Here is a 20,635-nt window from a genome sequence, read left to right on the forward strand (position 1 = left end):
ACCCCAATTTTACTTAATACTGTTTCCTATCTGACCAAAGAGGAAACACTAAGCATGAAGTGAGACAGTTCGGTTTGCGGGGTAGTTATTCTATAAGATAAGGATAATCTTAAGGATAATAATAAGGATTATCCCTGCTTCAGTTGTGACAATTTTTTTAAGCAAAATTTGTACTTACAGGCATAAAACTGATATTCAAGAAGTGGCTCCTTATCTTAATCTCATCAACAAATGGCAGGGCAGCACATGCCACAATTGCCAAACAAACACCACAAGTCATCAAGCTTCAAGCTTACAGCTCCTTCAAATGTACACATAAAAAGAACCAAAGCATCTGTACTATATTCATTTACACACTCACTCGTGTAATGACTTCAAATCCTGGTTCTTCCTGCTGATTTATCTTTAGCCCTGGGATAGCATCATTAAGAAAGTCTGCCATTTCTGATGGTGGTCGCCGCTGAGTTGAAGGGTCACTTGATCGGAAACTGTCAAAAATATAGTTTGTGACTTTGGAAAATCTTCCCATTGTTACTGTGTATGGATCTTTCTTCCATTTCTGTGTTATAACAAGGAAAACAAGCAAAATATGAAAAACCTCAGATTATTTGGAATTCTTGTACTCAACGTAGACAACGAGTATTAATATCTACAGTAGGTCTCAAAGCTATTGAAGTTTCATGTACAAGTATTTTCATACAGTACATTCACTATACAATAAAAACAAGTATGAGATCTTAAGTGTTAAGATAATACTACTGATTGATTTGAAAGATGGGATAGCAGTATGCTGACGTATGTATAAGATCAGATTTAGTGTTTACTTTCCTGTGATTAACGTCACAAAACATCTTCCTTCTGCCTACCTTCTCTACCTGCACAGAGGAAAAGCACCTTGAAACATCACATACTCTGCTGGCAGCATCACAAAAAATGTTTTTCTGACAAGTCAGTCAAGAAACTATGAAGATTATGAAACTTATGAAGATTTAATGTAATTAAATGAACCAGTGGGTCAGAACTCTGGCCTCACTAGAAATTTTGCTGCTGACTTTCGTAAGGCCACAAACTCCACCTAATGATAACCAGTTTTAAGATTAAAAACCTCTTAAGCAACACTGTGCTCTTTGCTGTTCAATTTCCAGCATCCCTTCAAAACTGTCAGAAAACAGGAAGAGAATACTTGGTCAAAGAAAGTTTAGGAAATCCTAGCTGATACATTTTGATAACACCTACAATTTTCCCTCTTTCAATTTCTAAAACTATTTGTACCTAAATGTACACAGGCAAAATTAACTTGAATAGGTTTGAAATAGTTCACAGGGAGGTAAAGAAATCAGTAGCGTACTAAACTTACAAGTAAGTGTATTTTCTACAGCAAACAGCTGTTTTAGGATGACATCAACGGTTCCAGAATGGCAATGATTCAGGGGATATTTATGATACAGAAAGGTTTTTTTTCTTTCAATAAATGGTTCAGAATAATAATAAAAAAAAAAAAAAATCAAACAACGCATACTTGCAGTAAGCCATATGATGGTTCATCAAGGAGATTTTCAAAAGACTGAGACAGAGACTTGTTCTGAGAATTCACAAGAAGAATTCGTTTATCCTGTGGAGATCTGCAAGAAAATTAAAGCATGGTGTTTCTGTAAGTACCACCAGTTTTTTCTGAAAATGTTTTATAACTTTTAAAGGTTTTAGAAGTCACATTCCAGGTTTTGTGCAAGGAAAACAGGCTTGATGTAAGATCATTCTTGGCGAAAGTCCACATGCTAACACATTATACCACAGGACTTTCATGTTCTCTAAGATTAGTCATACTCATTCTCAATTATATTCTTTAGGTTTTCAAAATACTACAATGCTGTATGGAGAAATTACATGTGGGTTGTAAAAGTTATCTTTCAGAGCAAGTATTTTCTACATTTGATAGTGGACAAAGAGAGGTGACACAGGAAAGGAAATTTAGTGAGAGACAGTCAACCCCAATACACACACTGAAACACCTCTAATGTAACTGGGCAAATGAAAAGAACCCCTGTCACCATAAGCAGTTAAGGGATTCGCTCTACTGATCAGAAAATCTTACATTAAGACATACTGTTAAACATTTCATAAAGGAATACAAACTGCCTTTCAATGTACAAAAGCACATCAACAAATTTCTAACCAACAGTACTACAACAGCTACTGTCAACATAATTTTAAAAATTATCCCAGTAAGAGTTTATTAACACCACAGCCATTGTGTTGTGAAACAGGAATGCCTCATTACAGCCACACAAATATATTTTTGTGTAGACTCCAAATGCTAAATGAACACAACTGATTTGACTTAATTCACTGTTTTGGGGGTTGTTTTTTTTCTTTTTCTTGTACTTCAGGCTTGCACAGTCAGATGAAAACTATACCAAAGGCAGCTGGGACTATGCTGTTCCTTTTTCTTTAATCCTTTTTTTTTTTTTTTTTTGTTCTCATTCCCTCTACATCCTCTTCACTCCTCTGGTATGGACACCTGATCAATTCATTAATTGGCTTCTGAATCACCACAGTTTACAGCTTAATATAATACAGCAGAGAGAACAGTTCAGAAGTCACTTTGACATACAAGCCTTGGAGTTAGTAGCCAGGCTGGAGAAAGCTAAGCACCTTGCCATCTGATCCTAATACATTGAACAGACTTACATTTACAAAATACATTTTTCTGTTGTTCTCTCCCAAAGTTTAAATCCACCATTTCTAGTTTTAAAAAGAAAAAAAAAAAAAAAAACTTTTACTTTTATGATTACCTGCATCATCTGCCATGTTATTAAAGTCAAAGATAAGAATTTTTTAATAAACCTTATCTGTCTTCAATTCCAACATGACAGGACACTGTTAACATTGACGGATATGAAATCTGACAAGAGATCTCATTTTGGAACAGCCAGACACCATAGTCACAGCAGCAACAGTTAATGAAGCTCAACTGGCTTGTGCTAAAAAAGCAGCATAGGGACACAGGCTGAGTCACGTACCATGCCTTTTCTTAACTAAAAGAACAAAAACTTTGTACAATATTTCCATTTTAATTAAACATTTGCTCTGGACAGCTTGTTCAGTATGGGCAGCTACTTGGGTGATGTTCAAAACATATTTGTTTCAAAACATATTTGTGAGCTAGACACTTCAGTAAACATTTATTCATAATACTACTGCTTAGAAAGACTCATCAGTATGGTATTTTCCTCAATATTACCCTGGTGCAGCCAAACTAGGAAAAAAAAAAAAAAAAAGAATCTCTAAAGCAAGAGATTACAAGTACTTTGTTCAGGTTCAGTTACTTCACACATACCAATTTCAGCAATGTCATGACATTTTATAATGGTGTTAAAGAAATGCAAACAGCTTTGAGGTAACAGAAAGGTGTTTTAGGAGAATACTCTGTCATAACATCAGTACCTGCAATCTAGACAGATGTAGAGGCTGGAAAACCAAGTAATTACATTGCCATCTACTTCTCTATGCAATTCAGAAAATTGAGTATGCATCTTTCCTTAAAAGAGGCTGTTAGCTTATATACACCATATATTAAAGCATAAGTAACTATTAGGAAAGGACAGGAACATATAAAAAATAAAGTTTGCTACTTGCACAAGTTGTGGCATATTCTTTTCAACAGAAGAATCATGCATGACTAGACCACAGACTTTGGTGCCAAAATTACATCTTAACTGGAAAAGAAGAATCTAAGTAAGAAAACTAAAACTGGAAGTTCCTGTTCAACTCAATGCCTGACTTCATGCAAATTTAATTTCCATAGCTGCATCAGCTTTTTGCTTTAACTTTCCCAAACTATCTGCTGTTCCATTCTGTAACGCTCTGTACTTTTTCAGGCAGCAATACTACGGAGCTCAGCACATCCCAAATGAACATGCCCTCAAGTTTCCCCATCTTCCCTGGCTCGGGAACTCCTGAACCCTCCAGTGGGGACACCTGCTGGATCAGACTGCACAAGCTTTACACACTGCTTTCTTTTAAGAACAGACATGAGAGCCTCTCTTTCTACACTTCTCCTCAGCCTGAGGAGAAATGTTGTTTTGCACTGTCCCAGCAGGAATATCCACATTACCTGGCAAGAAGCTATGAAGGGCAAGAATCAAACAACTAATGGATCAAAGAAAAGAATGTTAAAGTGCCCAATCACTCACCACAGACCATGTGAAAAAGTCTTTTGAACACGAACAAAAATCATTATCTGCTCCATTTCCATTCAGGGACTCACCAATAAGCACCAATTTTACATAGCAATATGAATTACAATTATTTGTACCACATGACTGTGTAGAACTGGAAGTAAATAAATTTGCCATCCAGGATTTCCTAGTCTACAATTATATAGAGAATATTCTTAATTACCTCTACCTCGGCTTCTTAATGCCCTCCTGCTTTTGTGTTCATTACTTTTCTCTCTTGAAAAGCCCACCAACAAGTACCATTTCACCAGCTGGTCTCACCGACTCTGCCACCTTCTCCAAGCAGTTGACAAGTTCAGAGTGTCCCAAATTCAATCACCACCATACTGCCAAAGCCTTTTGCAAATCAATTCAGTGACTACACTACACTCATATCCCATTGGCTTGCACTCCAACCTGACAATATTAACAAGGCCTCAGCTTTACCTACTTGCAGAAGAAAATTCTGACCTTCTTAACGCTCCCAACATGAGAACAGTTCTCCATTAACATTCTCAAAGCCACTTCACTATCTGCCTTCAAATCTTTCATCAGAGTATGTTGTTGCAAGTGATGCTAAAAAAAAACATGTCTGAAAACACAACACCTGTTACACTGATGAAATACCTCATGGTTTCTTCATGCTCTACCTACCCTTTCATTTCATTTCACTGAAAATACTCTAAGTTAACTCACAGGGCAACATCAATACTCAGATATTTTACTTATAGTAGGAGATCCAAAATTTTAAATGAGTTATCCCATTTAACAGTAGTGGTTCATGAAGAAGGATTTAACTTTAAATTATCTGAGAGTTCCTGAGAAGCTTCTGTATCCACAAGAGGGAGCTACACTTCAGCAAGTTCTGAATAGTTTATAAATCGATCCAAGTTTAAAAACTTCAGCCCACATTCTAAGTGTGTATGTGAATTTTCAGCTTTAGTCACCTTGACAATTGATTCTACTAATAGAAAAGGGACATAAAAGTACCTCACGAAGCATTAATCTGAACCTCACTGCAGAATTAAAAAAATAAAAGTAAACCAACAATCCATACTTTAAATCAGAACTAAGAGTTGTCTGATACTTACTCACTCAGCACAACATGATTTTCAAGGCATTTAATTAGGAGTTTGCTATCTCCATGATGGAAGTGAAGAGCTGGAAGCTTCACATCATCCTTCAGACAGAACACCAAATAAGACCATCCCATGCCTTCTTTGTTTTGTTTGATTGATTTTAAATCTGCCAAACTGAACAGGAACGACCACTTGCTTTCTCCATTTGCATGAGCTGTAGCATCTTAAAAACAAAATTACCACAAGATTTTAGTTTGCCTTCCATTATTAGCAACTACAAAGCTTTATCTGTCACTGTTTCTAAAAACAAACTAAAAAAAACACGAAACTCAAAATCCAGAAATAGTTCTAATAATAAAATATACTGTAATTACTACAACGATTTCTCATTGTGCCTTCTGTTCTGCAGACTTAAAATAATAACCAGTTCCGTCAGACTGCTTCCCTAAAGCTCTGTCGACAATTTAAGAAAGCAATCCAGCAGATAAGCATGTAACTGCTGTATCAAATATCAGCAGCAGATGAATCCCATCAGCACCTCTGCCTGGTAGTAGTGCTCACTCGAGCTAAATGTAATATACATTACAGTACTGTATGCTGTGCACTGCACACCACGCACATGTCTTGTCAGGCTGCACTCAAGACACAGAAGAAGAAATTGAAAAGCTTCCCCCACACCTCTTACTGTGCAAGTATATATACACTCTGTGCAAGAATACTGTGCAAGACTGTATAAATTAAAAACTAAAGGATTGGTTACGCTACTGTGGGACACAAAATTGCCAGATTGCCTACAAGGACTCTGGCACATATCCCACTCTACCCTGATCAAATTACAGCAACTGGAAATAAGCAGAAAGTGGCAGAGCATCATCCCTGTCACTAGTGCCCACTAACACTCACTTTGGAGCAAGATGTACTCTGCCTCTTAAAAATGCAAAAAAGTATTCTATAAACAAAGACTGTGCTTCACCCCCAAACATTCACAATCTTAAATCCAAACCCTGAACTCATAAATGACATATGACAACATACGACTGCTAGCACCATTTAAAACCATCACAGATGGGAGGAAACAAGTGTCTCCAGTTACAGACTACAAGAATCAGAGGGAAAAGCTGACTGGATAATTTTATTTATTTATTTATTTTAAGCACATCTACTGAAACAGTGTAACCTAAATAATGTAGCCATGAAATTATTTTGCCAAAGTACATTCACTACACAAAAATTGGTTTTCTAAGCTTCCACATAAAGAGACCCATGTACCAATATAGCTGTACATTCCATCTCCCCCTGCTGCTCCAATATTGAAATGTATTTGAGTAAACTTTTTTTTTTCCTTCATTTTCCTTTCTAATAAGGCATCTCGTTTGAATTCCATTTGTTTGAAAGAATTTAAGAAGAGCACAATGCACATAAAACTGCTGCATCATTTAAAGATCCTAACAGCATGATGTTAGATTTAACATTTACTTTCTATACACTTCTCTACTAATTTAAGGAATAAATGAGATTGGAAGAAGAAAACAGGTATTCCATTGTGGGCTTTTGTTTTTTTACACACTCATATACTGTATATAGCAGACAATTCTTCAGTTACAGGTTAATAAAAAGAAAAAAGAAAATCCACTTATTTTTGAAGTACCTCCATTTGAATGAGGTTTCTTTTTAAAAGAGACTGTGGTAACCATGTCCCATTCTGCTTCATAGCTATTTGGACGGTCTGCTCCTCGGGCAAGTTTTTCTTTGGGAGCTGGAGTCCACTCTACAACAGAGCTGGAATCCTAAGCAAAAAAGGTAACCATCAAAAAAGCACAAGACATGAAAACTGGGCTAAGAAACAATACAATTCAAGACAGGAAATTTTACTTATGACAAAGACTAAAAGGTTTTACTTAAATCCAGTATAGTGCTAAAATATCCTAGCCTCTCTCACAGACTCTACCAACATAAAACTCTATTTAAATGTAAAACTAAAGCAGAAAGATTAGTAACATTCTCTTAACACTGCTTATATATTACTGGCTCTTGGAACCTCCATAGACTTCTTTATTTACTTTGCGTTAGAACAGTGTCTCTCTGTTTTGAGTTTAATTATGAAGAATGAATCACCAGAACCCAGCATAATAGATGCAGGGAGACCAGTGACTGTGATTTGCTTTACACTCATTTGGTCTTTACTATTCAAATAGACAGTTCCCTTCTATTTTATGTATGAACCAAGCACAATCACCTAAATATTATATCCCAGTAACCTGAACCGGGCTGTAGTCCACAAATGAGATTCCTACACATAGCTATTAATACCGATAGTCACAGAAATAGATTTTGCTGCCAGTTATGAGATCATCTACCCAAAAGTTACCACAAAATGGAAACAGAATGAAAAACACTCAAAACCAACAAACATACCTTTCCAGCGCAGAGGATATTAGAAGTATCCAAAGTATCATCCAGTGGCCTCCAGTCTACTATTACTTCATTTTCCTACAATACAATCAATCAATCAATGTAAAGTACACATCTCCCTCTTTACCCAGAGTATGATTCAGGCATAACTTACATTATACATATATATAAATGATGCAGATGGTATCAAACATGCAATGTTCATTCACTAATGAATTCCAGTACTTGAGAACATTTGAGATTTATCAAATACATTTTGTGCTTGGCCAACAAATGTAAGGAGTTCCCATAGTTGTGTAACACCAATACCTTTTCTATGACACGTAGTACTCCTGATATTAAGTTGTCCTGATCATCGTTTTTTCCGCAGGATGAATGAATGCAAACTCCTTCTTGCTCATATACAACCTATAACAAAGAAGAAATAGAAGATTTTAAAATTTTATTTCCTGTTATATTGGCATTTTGATTCACCTACTTAAGTAGAAGCAATCAACTAGCAGTTGTTACAGTTTTCTACCTTTCCTTTTATTTCCCTTTCTAAGACAAGAGTCTTTCACATAAGTCAAGAAAAAATAGAAACTGGAACTTATTAATTCTATTCTCTAAGCAGTAAGTTTGAGCACTACACAGCATTTGAAACATTTGAAGGCTCTCTTACATAGCCTTCTCTTAGGCATCTCTTACATAGTTTGCCTTTTCCCCACTTGTTACCTAAGCATGTTGAAATGGCAACCATTTACACTGAATTTACAGCGAACTTTACAATAAATTTACTTTACAGTAAATTTACACTGAACTGTCCTTTTTCTTAGTTTACTAAAGATGAATTCCAAAGACATTTAAAATTGCAGCCTTAAACTAAAAAACAGCCATGTACACTCAGGTTGAATAGCAAAGGTTCCATTGCAAACGTAGAATGTGAGAGTCACATAAGAGTGGCCTGCAGGACTGCGCACTGCCCACCAAACCTCAGCATTCATTTCAGTTAACTGAAATACAACCAAGGGCAACAGAACTCCAATCATGCTCTTAACAAAATATAACAAAACCAAGAATTGTTCTGTCAAAATTCAGCAGGTTCTTCAAAGCTACATTCTATATAAGAGTTCCTAAGAACTGTATAAACAATATAAAGAAGTTCTTTTTTCCACAACTCTTCCAGAGAAGATGGAAAAGTCCCTAATACACCAAGCTAAGATTTTGGGGAAGTGAAATCCGTAAGAAGTAACAGTAATTTTCTATAATAACATTAGGTTTTCAAACCAAGCAGAAAACAACACTGCTTTAATAAATACGTATTTTTAAAAGCAAAATGAAGTAATTTCTCAACTTATCAGGGGGAGAGATTACATTTCTTCAGTACTAAAATACCATTATCTCTTTTTCTCAACTTACTCATTCATCAAATTTTTTAAATCATCACAACTGCAGTCAGGCCAGCAAGCTACAAGTCTAGGTATGTAAGCTGAACAGCACTGAAAAATACCAATAAAACTCTGATTTACTTGTCCTTTCTGTTGTATATATATTTCTTAAATTTCTCTTCAACAGAAATTTCTAAAGTGTCAGGTTTAATCACAAAAATACTGCTTGGAAGAGGCCTCTAGAGGTCACTTAACTCTAATCTCCCTCTTGAAGGATTATTGCCAACACTTTATTAAATTCCCTTCCAAATACTCGAGGTCTTCTTTCCTGTTCACTATTGCAGGTTTTCTTTCTTCTACCAAAAATGATCCCCCTTTTATTTCTACCAAATACCTGCTTTGAAAATCAATCCCTGTTTAAACACTGCAACTTTGCACATTCATTTCAGTTTTACCTTCTAGTATTTGGACCTGATCTATTAAGACTGAACCAAGAAGCGATCAATCACTGGGACAGCCGTTCCAGACAAGCCACCCGTTTCAAAGTTGCTCTGGTAGACCCGCACTTCTGCCAATGATTTTACTAACTATCAAAGTACACCTCCTCAGTCTAGAAACACTTGGTCCAATGTATTACACCAGTTATTCCATGCCGTCAAATCAGCCCTACTACTAACAGTCTAACAATTTATGCTTTTATTATTTTCCAACCGTTGATCTCTCAGAAGGACAAACTTTTCCTTTCACAGGAAAAGACAAAGTGACCCCCATGCCCCAGTTCTTTGACTCCATGCCACAGAGGTCACCTAGCTGGAAAGTCCTGCATTGCTCCACACATCTATTCCTGCGATGTGATTCCACATTGCTCTGCATAACAGATCCACCTCTGTTATGATGAAATCAAAGAACGAGGAACATGCTCAGAAGAAGACATCTGTAAAACAGAGCACTTTCCACAATGCAGTTTATTTCCTTCCTAGCATTACTCAAGAAAAAGTTTCTCCAAGTATCGAAGGCCAGAAAGTCAAGCTGTCAGGTTTTATCCTTATTCAACAACAGGTATAACCTTGTATTTATTTTTTCCAATTGTTATCAAGTCTTGAACACAACTGACCTTAGACTGCCTTTAAAAAAAAAAAAAAAAGAAAAAAAAAAAAGAAAAAAATAACTTGTTTTAATTGTTGAAGAAGGCTGAGTCTCTCCAATGTTTTCATAAATGACTTGGATGTAGAACTAGATGTTTTAAGTAACTTTGCAGACAGCACTATAATTGGAAGAAGTTGGCTCAACTGAGGGTAGACACGCCTTGCAGAGAGATCTTGACAAATCAGAGGACTGGGCAATCACCGGCTATATGAAGTTTAACAAGAGCAAGTGCTGGATTCTGCACCAGAGAAGGGGCAGCCCTGGCTTTACATACGGACCAGTGGGGCAAGAGGCTGGAGGGCAGCCCCTCAGAAAGGGACCTGGGGGTTCTTGTCGACAGCAAGCTGAAGACGAGCCAGCAGCATGCCCTGGCAGCCAGGAGGCCAACAGCACCCTGGGGTGCATCAGGCCCAGCACTGCCAGCCGGGCGAGGGAAGGGATTGTCCCGCTCTGCTCTGCAGTCTCACTTCAAGTACCATGTGCGAAGTTCTAGGTGCCACAACATGAGAAGGACATAAAACTACCAGAGAGTGTCCAAAGGAGGGCTACAAAGATGATGCAGGGTCTAGAGGGCAAGATGTGTGAGGAGCAGCTGAGGCCCCTTGGTTTGTTCAGCCCTGAGCAGAGCAGGCTGAGGGGAGGCCTCATGGCAGCCTGCAGCTCCCTCACAAGGGGAGCGGAGGGGCAGGCGCTGAGCTCTGCTCTCTGGGGACAGCGACAGGACCCGAGGGAACGGCATGGAGCTGGGACGGGGGAGGGTCAGGCTGGGGGTTAGGGAAAGGGTCTGCACCCAGAGGGTGCTCGAGCACTGGGACAGGCGCCCCAGGGCAGTGGTCACTACACCGAGCCTGCTCAAGTTCAAGCAGCATTTGGACAATGCTCTCAGACACAGGGTCTGATTTTTGGGTGGTGCTGTGTGGGGTCAGGAGTTGGACTTGATGTTCCTTGTGGGTCCCTTCCAGCTCAGGATATTCTATGATTCTAAGTCACACATAGGTGGTAGTCTAGAAGATGCAATAACATAACTAGTTTGAAGAAAAATACGGCACCAATCTTACAAAAGAATACCTAGAAAGTGCTTTAACAATTTATTCCATTACAAAGCATTTTATAAGTCATCATATTTGAATTATCTTAAATATTGAGTTGCTCTCTTTAGCTGCATTTTATGAATTAATTACATAGCTGAATGTGAATAAGTTGGTTTTGAGAGTACGATTTCATAGTGGTAGCACTTGAAGGCTGGCTACACTTGGCTGTGTTTCACACAACGTTCTTAGCAAGCTGAAAACTCAAAAATTCCAAGAGTATTCTGACGGCACGTTACAGCCAGATGTAATTTGTGACTTATTTTTGTTTTCTTGTATGACGGCAATGGCAAGCTATTAGCCCATTAAAAGACGGAAACCAACATTAAATTACACATACAAGTACTAAGGAAATGCCTAAATTAAAAGCCAGTATACCAATAGTTAGATCTGAATAAAAGCCATCCCTCAGTAGGCAACTACTAAAACACTGCACAGCTTGACCTGGCGCACCGTGCAGCCCACAAGGTGTTTGCTCAGCGCCTCACAGCCCAGCAACCAGGCAAATGTCTCATCACCACATGTGGGCTTCTTGAACAGCCAAAAAAACAGATGTTTCAAAACCATGCAGTTGCAGCAAGTAGTCTCTTGCCTGAACAGCACGTTACTGCAAAATACGTATGATGGGAACCTTTAAAGAAGATGAGGGAGAACAGACAGCAAATGCTGGAGAACAATCAGAAGCATCATTAAAATAGTTAGGACTTGTGTAAAATGTGCAACCACAATCTTTGCAGTGAGCTCCTGGTACGTACAGACAGTGAAGGAAGTGCTATGAGCAGGGCAGCATAATGTGCTCCAGTTGCCCCATTATTAGCAGTTAAAGTAACCATGACCCCCAAAACATAACTTAATCCTATCTGTATTACCTGTCAACACCCTCTGTGCACTAAAGCATCCTGTTCTACTTCAAATCTTGATAACTTTTTAGCTTCAGCGACAGGTCTGATCTAGAAAAGTCTCGTTATCTGCTACGTGGAAGAACTCAGCAGTTTCAGGAGCCCCACCTGTTCAGTTCGTTGACTATGCTTCTTTTATTACAAGGCAGGAAGGTATGCTACTAGCTCACCTTGATTTTGTACTAGTCCTTATTTTACGTATTTCATCAGTCTCTTTTTCAAAGGCAAGAAGTAGGTGGACTCTAGCTTAATCTTTCATTTCCTTTTCATATGATTAAAGCCATCACTTTTACTTCCTCTATATCTATACATTAACAACCCCATCATGAAAAAAGTTGAAGTTAATAAGCACACAACAAAGGTGACTAGATAAGTTGATGTGCCCCTAGGATTTTAAACCCAAAGGTACTCCTCACCCCAATATTACACCCCCACGGCCACCAGTAAGAAACCTGTGCTCTGCAGAGTCAAAGGACCAGCCGTGGAAACAAAACCCCAGGGAAGCAAAGCAGCACACATTACTCACCTGCTGGAGGCCAGAGAAGTTGTCCAGCCATGAAACACCTAACTACTCTGATTTAAACAACTGTATTCGCTTTTTTCCACGCCTGTTTGAAAGCATATGTTGAACTGTCCAGAGTTCCTCAGGCTTAGATGTTATTACACATGTAAGAAGTCAGACCCTCTGGTCCCACAACTATAATAAAATGAAGAACGAACGAAGAACATTCAACACAAATGCAACTAAAACAAATGAAGATGTAATATGACAAGCGAAACAACTTTACAATAACTTGATTTTAAATACATTTGAATTGTTTTGCAACTGCACATATAATAATTCAAAGGTTTTCAGACATCTTATAACTTACAGACAGTTCTATGAAAAAGTTTCCTTAATATCACAGTAAAATAAGAGTAACCAAATCCAGGTTTATCTACCTATGATATCCTTAAGTTCCTCAAATGTTTAAAGTATTATCACCTAAGGAGTGCTATCACTAAAAGCATCCAGTTGGCAACTGTTCCCTAAAAAAGTGGTGGAGAAAAAAAAATCTTTACGTATTTTTTAATAATCTTAAAATGTCACGCTTGCCAGCTGTAAGCATGAAATTGTACTAGGTCTATTTTCCTAATTCTACAGAATGAAAACAAGACACACTGCCACTTTGATGCAGAATCTTACCAAAAGATAAAAAATTGATGCAACAGTTCCCAGACACTGTTAAGCCACCTGTTTTGTTGCTTTTTTTTTTTTTTTCCTGTAAGTGCAGGGAAAAAAGCCACTGCTTGACCTGCTTGTTTTTTTTCCCTGTAAGTACTACAGAAGTCAAAGGCAGATTCACAATTCATCCCAGGCAGTCACGAACAACTCCGTGCCACGTGGAGACAGCAGCAATTCTACCGAGTAAACTGACAGAGGGTCTACAGAAACAGGGAACCACAGCACAAAATTCAGGAAAGCCACGGAAGAGCTGTTTACCACCTCCTATGAAAAGCAGAAGGAAGAAGCAGGATGTTGGCTCACTTTACCCAAGACAGCCCCTAAGAAGCACCCCCCGCTGTGCTCCTCTACGACCTGCCATGGCCTGTGCCTGTTCAGGTTATGGAAAACTGTTCAAGTATTTATAATCCCTGTCCAGCAGAGTAACTTTCTGAAGTCCCACTACTATGCCAGTAACATTTTCTCAGAAACAGGAGGTACCATTCTTAATACTGTAAGGACAGCGCATGGAGTTTTTTTTTTTTTAAATCTCCAGTTTATTATGCTGCTTACAATAAGCACTCAATGGGTAACATTTACAGCATTTATCGCCCGGGACGTACATCAGAAGGCCTTCACCAAAACCACACTGACAATTACAACATATGCCAGAACACAAGTAAAGTTTTGGATTAAATGCTTGTCGTTCAAAGGCAATTTATGGCCCTGTGCAACCATCTAGTGAGAGACTGACAACACTGCACTGAAAGACAATGAGGTGTGGGCAACAGAAATGGACAGCTACCCCACAGCAGGGCACTCCTGCCCTCCTTACTTGCCATTTCCCATCCTGTCTGTGCTGGGCATAAAGTACTGAGCTCACCATGTGCACCTGCAGCCCAGAAAGCCAACCATGTCCTGGGCTGCACCAACAGCAGTGTGGCCAGCAGGGCAAGGGAGGGGATTGGACCCCTCTGCTCTGGCTTCATGAGACCCCATCTGGAGCCCTGCATTCAGCTCTGGGACATCCAGCACAAAAAGGACATGGACCTGTTAAGAGCATGTCCAGAAGAGGGCCACAAAGGCTGGAGCACCTCTACTATGAGAACAGGCTGAGGGAGCTGGGGTTGTTCAGCCTGGAGAAGAGAGGGCTCTGGGGAGACCTTGTTGTGGCCTTCCAGTGCCTGAAGGGGGCCTGCAGGAATGCTGGGGAGGGACTCTGTGTCAGGGAGTGTAGTGATAGGGCAAGGGGGAATGGCTTTAAACTAAAAGAGGGGAGGTTTAGGTTAAATGTTAGGAAGAAATTCTTCCCTCAGAGGGTGGTGAGGCACTGGCACAGGCTGCCCAGAGAAGCTGTGAATGCCCCATCCCTGGAGGTGCTCAAGGCCAGGCTAGATGGGGCTTTGAGTTTTGGATGGGGTGGGAGGTGTCCCTGCCCATGGCAGAGGGGTTGGAACTGGGTTGTCTTTAAGGTCCCTTCCAACCCAAAGCATTCTGTGTGTCTATGATACCACATGCACTCATTGTTAGTACCTCAAATTCCTCCTCTTACCTGTTGCACACCAACAACCCATCAAACATGGGACACTTCAGAGAATGGAGAAGCACTGCAACTCTACCAACTAGTCCCATCTTTCAGATACTTCATATTCCTTCCCCATGTTCTTGAGCACATTCTCCTTTTCTGCCAGAGTATGACCTGGGACCGCTGTCACTCTGCCAGATGCCATCCAGCTTATGACAGACACAGCCTGTAGCACTTGTGCAGTGAGACAGCCACCACGCTGGGGTCACTGAGCAACTGTGACACTGTGCAAGTCTGGACTCTAACAACTTTTCAACAGTGGTTCTTTCATTTTTGCCTTATATTATAGCATCAGGTAAAGGACCTCATTGTGGATTCAACAGCTGAAGTAGCAAGCAGGCATGCTCATAAGAAAATAACTCCATTAGAAAGTCTGAATGCTCCCCAGACTACAAATTAAGGAAAAAATTGGTCTGTCTGCAAACATTAACAAGATGCTAATCAGCCGCTCTATCTATTATTTCCAGATCCTGACAGGAGGTAAACAGAACAAAAGATGCAACACCGAGGAAACAAGTACAGGCCAATAAAATAAATCCAATTTAGTCAATGGCTGCTCTGAGATACCTTACATCAACAAAACATAATAAAGCCAAGCTCTAAACTAAGCTAAGTCAGAAGAAATGGATCTCAATTTAAAAATCTGTATCATGCTGCTTTCATTTCCACCTCCCTCTCTGGAATAGCCGAGGTTTCCCCAGAGCACAGTCGCACAACCACTGCTGATCTGTCAGTGTCCAAACTGCACCAACAGCCCGCTTCCAGGGCCCACAGATCGCTGTATCTGAGTGCTCTGCAAAGCATCAAGCTAACATTATTGACCAGCATCATCTTTTTGCTCCAAAGACACCCAAGAACTTCTGGTATTTGAATTCAAGTTTTAGTAAGAGTACAAACCATACCCTTGTACGTCATGTTTACTGCGCCTATGCTCAACCTGTTTCCTAGGACAGTAAAATTTCTCACCCTGCTGGTCTTAGAAGCGTAGAACTCTCACACAAAGTTTCTAAGCGGATGGAAAAAAGCACAAATATTCATATTGTGATAAATATGACAAAGCTCCCAACAGTAGGAACCACATATCAAAGAAAATACTTCCTGTTTTACAACAATAAGCTTTTTAAGTTCTGCCTCTGCAGGTTTCTGGAATCAGGTATTTCTGCTACTTATGCAACAACTGTGGGATATCAGCAAACGTAAAAGTCTGGAGTAAGTGCTTGAGACAGATCACAGCGTTTCTACCACAAACACTTCTGCAAGAGAAGTCCTTAAGGAATAACTATACAATGGAAAGAATACACAAGAATTTCAGAATGATGAGTGAACTGCTTTAGTCAAACATAACGAAACCTTTACTAAATTAAAAAGAGGCAAAGGCAGGCAGAGGTTTTGTTCACAGAAAAACCTATCAAGTACAAGATATTCAGCAAAGATTACGATTCTATCCATAGTAAATGATAAAGGGTAAAAAAGATATAAATCAAATGCTTCATAGAATAGCACAACCCACTAGTTGGTGCAGCAAAATGCTGCTTACACCAGAGCAATGTATATCTACATTGAAAAGTCTGCTGCATACGTGCCAACAAGCTACCTAGGGAACACAAAGCTCATTTTAACAGGCTGTATTGTAAATCTTTGTTGATCCTAATATAAAAAAAAAAAAAAACTCAACCACACTCCCCCCAAACACTACAGCTTTTACATCACAGTTTAGGAACATGTACGGTGTTATTTGAACACTTGTAGTTGCTACACGCTGGCCAAATAGCTGAGCTTAGACCACGATTTAGCTTCAAGAGAAAGGGCACAAGCAAATGAAAAATAACTTCTGACAGCTCGTGTGCCAACTAGTAATTTGAGGAAGATCTAACAGCCCATATGCTGAAGATAGACTCAACTCCAAGAACATGAAACAAAAATCATTACTGTCTTTAGCCCAGCTGTAATAATAGCCTATAAACTGACAGGCTAAATTTATACTTGTCCCCACGCCAACTTTTTGCCTCATTTTCTAACATAGTTTTCTGTTATAAGGGTGAGAGACGGTCCAGAGACTTCTCTGAAATCAGGGAAACAAAATACCACTTGCTAAAGCAACAAAGAAGAGGTAATATACCTGCTTTCATGTCAAAAGCACTGAAACCAAAAGACCTCACTGCCAAGTTACACACAGAAAAACCTAGAAGCTCTAAGAAAGGGCCAAAAATATGAAGTTCACACTGTTCTAGGGCAAGTGGTCATTAATAAAGTATGAGTCAGGACTTCAGAACTCTTCGGCAATAACCTCAGTCTTCTGGAACTGAGTTAACCGTACATAGAAAAGCAGGGAAAAGAACCTTCACAGTAACAAAATAGGATAAAATTCTAAGGAAAGCAGTACATACAGTTACATGAGGTGACTGAACTTACAGTTCATACCACATTCATATAAGAAGCTGAAACTAGAGCTCTGCAAAAAGAGATGAGACAATATGAAATAGCTGAGTTGTGAACCCATTGCTTTTAACGATGTCTGGGAAATAAACACAACGGAAGGAGAAAGTGAATGGGGTCCAACTAAAACCCTCAACCTTATATGGCCTGCTGAAATAAGGTTTCATGAAGTCCAAAACAATGCAGGCTATCCCAGCTATTTAATATGTCGCCCCATGCACTCTGTGGAATTACCTTGTGGAATATTTTTCAAAAAAGAATGAATACATCCAAATACGTTAGTTTCATATTACTATGCCAAATGAGACTAAAGCACCCCACAAGGTAGTACCTACCACTCTCCCAGACACCTACCACCTGCAATACCTCATCAAAACACCTCACAGACAGAAGGAAAAATGGAATCAATTTAGGACACCCACAGTTTGGAAATACACCAAAAAGCAGAACGCCCTATATGAGAATATCTGGTCTGTACCAAGTTACACTGCACAGTCCACCTGGATTGAAGGTTTGCTAGTTTGTGAGCCCATCTAACATTCTCCTGACATCCAAAGAAAGAATTTGTGGTCCAGTGCATCCCCCAAACAAAAGAAAAATGAACCCAGCCAAAAATAAATTCACAGTTTTATGTATTTATTTTTTTTTCAGCTCACTAAATCAGATCACTTAGAGATCAAACAAGTACAGTATCCGAGCAAGCAGAAGTGCACCATACAGGTGGGGAGAGCCACAGAAAAGTGAAACTGCTTCTCATGACAGCAGTAAAACTTCAAATCAGCCACTATGTGAGGTTTTAGGAAACGCAACCGTCACTTTGTTCTCTGATCAAGAGCTTTTACTTTGGTGAGATACCATAATTAAAGTACTTGAACACTAAGGACACAATTAGAAGTCGTGTTAACAAGCTGCATTAGCATTGTGGATGCAGAATTATTGGACCATAATGTTGCAGCAACTTAAGAGACTTACAGAAGTCCCAGGTAAACAGAATAATAAAAATGTGAAAAAATATGAAAATAATTAGTATCACTCAATAAGCTATTGAACTTTACATGGACAAAAAATCACAAGTTTCATTTAGGTTGGATTTTAAAGAGCGACAAGATTTCAAAGTTTATTTTCCAGGCGTTTTGGAAAGACTTCAAGGAAGCTGCATCGAGAGAGGCATGGCCAGCAGGTCAAGGGAGGTGACTGTCCCCCCTCTACTCTGCCCTCATGAGGCCCCACTTGGGAGTGCTGCGTTAGGTCTGGGGGCCCCAGCACAAGGATGTGGCACTGTTAGAACGGGTCCAGAGGAAAGCCATAGTGATGATCAGAGGGCTGGAGCACGTCTCCTGTGAAGACAGGCTGAGAGAGCTGGGGATGTTCAGGCTGGCAAAGAGAAGGCTCCACTGAGACCTCACTGCGGCCTTTCAGTACTTACAGGGGTCTTATAAAAAGGATGGAGAGGGGCTCTTTACTTGTGTAAATAATGACAGGACAAGAGAGAATGGTTTTAAACTGAAAGAGGGGAGATTTAGATTGGGTGTTAGGAAGAAATTCTTCCCTCAGAGGGCAGTGAGGCCCTGGCACAGGCTGCCCAGAGCAGCTGTGGCTGCCCCATCCCTGGAGGTGCTCAAGGCCAGGCTGGATGGGGCTTTGGGCAACCTGGGCTGGTGGGAGGTGTCCCTGCCCATGGCAGGGGGCTGGAGCTGGGTGGGCTTTGAGGTCCCTTCCAACCCAAACCATCCTGTGATTCCATGACATTTCTCAGTGAGACGAGTACCCCTGCATCAAGACGCCAAGAGCCTTGAATAAGCGGGCAGGTCACCGGGCCTACCCCCACCCCCACCCCGACCAGACCCTGGGGCAGCCCGGAGCCCCCCGGGCCACCCCTCACACACCTCCCCCGCCCGCCCCTGCGCACAGGAGGCCGCCCAGCGCACCGAGGCGGCTCCCGGCCGAGCCGGGAGGCCCAGCACCGGCGGAGCGGGCCGCAGAGGGGCCGAGCCGCGGGGCCGGGCCCTGCCGGGAGCGGCCTCCCCCCGCCGGCCCCGCGCCAGCCGTTACCTTGCCGCTCGGAGGCGCCGCCATCTTGCCTACGAGTGTTTATGGTGACGTTGCGCTCCTCACGTGCTGCCCCCCCCCGCCCCACAACAAGCCCCGTCAGCCCCTCGGCCGCCGGCGCATGCGCGCTCGGGTGGGGACCCGCCCCCTTGAAGCCCCGCCCTATAAGCCCCGCCCCCTAGCAACCACTTCTCCTCGCAGCCCCACCCCGCCGAGGCCTACACAGGCTTTCTCCTGAGTCCCCCCCCCCCAACTGTATCCACAGAAGCAGAGAGCCACTCTGCTATTGAGATTTAATAATCACCACCTTGAGATTGTGCTTAATCTGTGCCTTATTGCAAATATGACATAAAATCACTCTCCAGTTGGTTCCCTTCCATTCTTCCGCAACATCAACGCTAAGGAAACACCAGCCCCATATGCACCGTCAAGCTGCCCTAATGCCAGATTTTTGTTGTCAGTGAAAAATGCAGCATCTTGTAGATGAGATTTCCCTTGGCTTTCAACACCTAACACATTCATATTCATAATGGGATAAAGCCAAATTTTAATGACAATCTCGACAGCGTTAGCAAATGTTCAGCATTTGGATGTGTGCGGGTTTACAAACTGAAATAATTCTCCTGCTGATATCAGCGAATTTTCATTCATCATCTTTAGCTGTAAAAGCACATAATATGTGTTACTACTTAAATATAAAAAAATAAAGTCTGATTAAATAAAAAAACTTACCTTTAACCCAGTAAGTCTGAAATATTTGGTCCTGTTGACAGCCATAAATCAAGTTGTTTTTTAAGACTACTTTTTTATATATTCAAACACCTTATAAAATGTTTTGAGCAAGCAGTGTATCCCCCAATTTGTGTAACCCCAATTTTGTTTACTCAAAACAAGTAGATGGGATGCTCACAGGGAAGTGGTTTGCTACTCCAAAGGAGCAAAAGTAATTGGGCCTTTTTTGTCTCTCATAAAATAGCAGTATAATTTGCTTCTGGCTTCTCAAATTTAAAACTCTTCAGCTAGATTAATATCTATACTGTACTTTTGACTATTGAAAAACACTTTTGTAGGTTGTCAGGTACATCTCTCTACTCAAAGCAGGACAAATTCTGCAGTTGGGTCAGATTGCTCAGGATCACTTTTGCTCAGGACA

At 40.4% G+C, this 20,635-nt stretch overlaps 1 protein-coding gene across 1 annotated transcript in view; it reads right to left on the bottom strand.

Annotated features, from left to right (window-relative positions):
• TBC1D15 (TBC1 domain family member 15) overlaps positions 1 to 19,611 on the bottom strand; it is a 30,658-nt gene extending 11,047 nt beyond the window's left edge. Inside the window, exons 1-7 of the mRNA XM_084500445.1 lie at positions 19,486 to 19,611; positions 8,018 to 8,116; positions 7,712 to 7,786; positions 6,945 to 7,083; positions 5,309 to 5,519; positions 1,520 to 1,622; positions 362 to 559 (exon numbers count right to left, since the gene is read on the bottom strand). Of these exons, the coding sequence (XP_084356571.1) occupies positions 362 to 559; positions 1,520 to 1,622; positions 5,309 to 5,519; positions 6,945 to 7,083; positions 7,712 to 7,786; positions 8,018 to 8,116; positions 19,486 to 19,509 (849 nt within the window). The 5' untranslated portion in view covers positions 19,510 to 19,611. The remainder of the gene's footprint in view (positions 1 to 361; positions 560 to 1,519; positions 1,623 to 5,308; positions 5,520 to 6,944; positions 7,084 to 7,711; positions 7,787 to 8,017; positions 8,117 to 19,485) is intronic.
• Positions 19,612 to 20,635: the final 1,024 nt, after the last annotated feature.

This window comes from Aythya ferina (genome assembly GCF_964211825.1).
Source record: "Aythya ferina genome assembly, chromosome: 1".
In the NCBI taxonomy this organism is placed as follows: domain Eukaryota; kingdom Metazoa; phylum Chordata; class Aves; order Anseriformes; family Anatidae; genus Aythya; species Aythya ferina.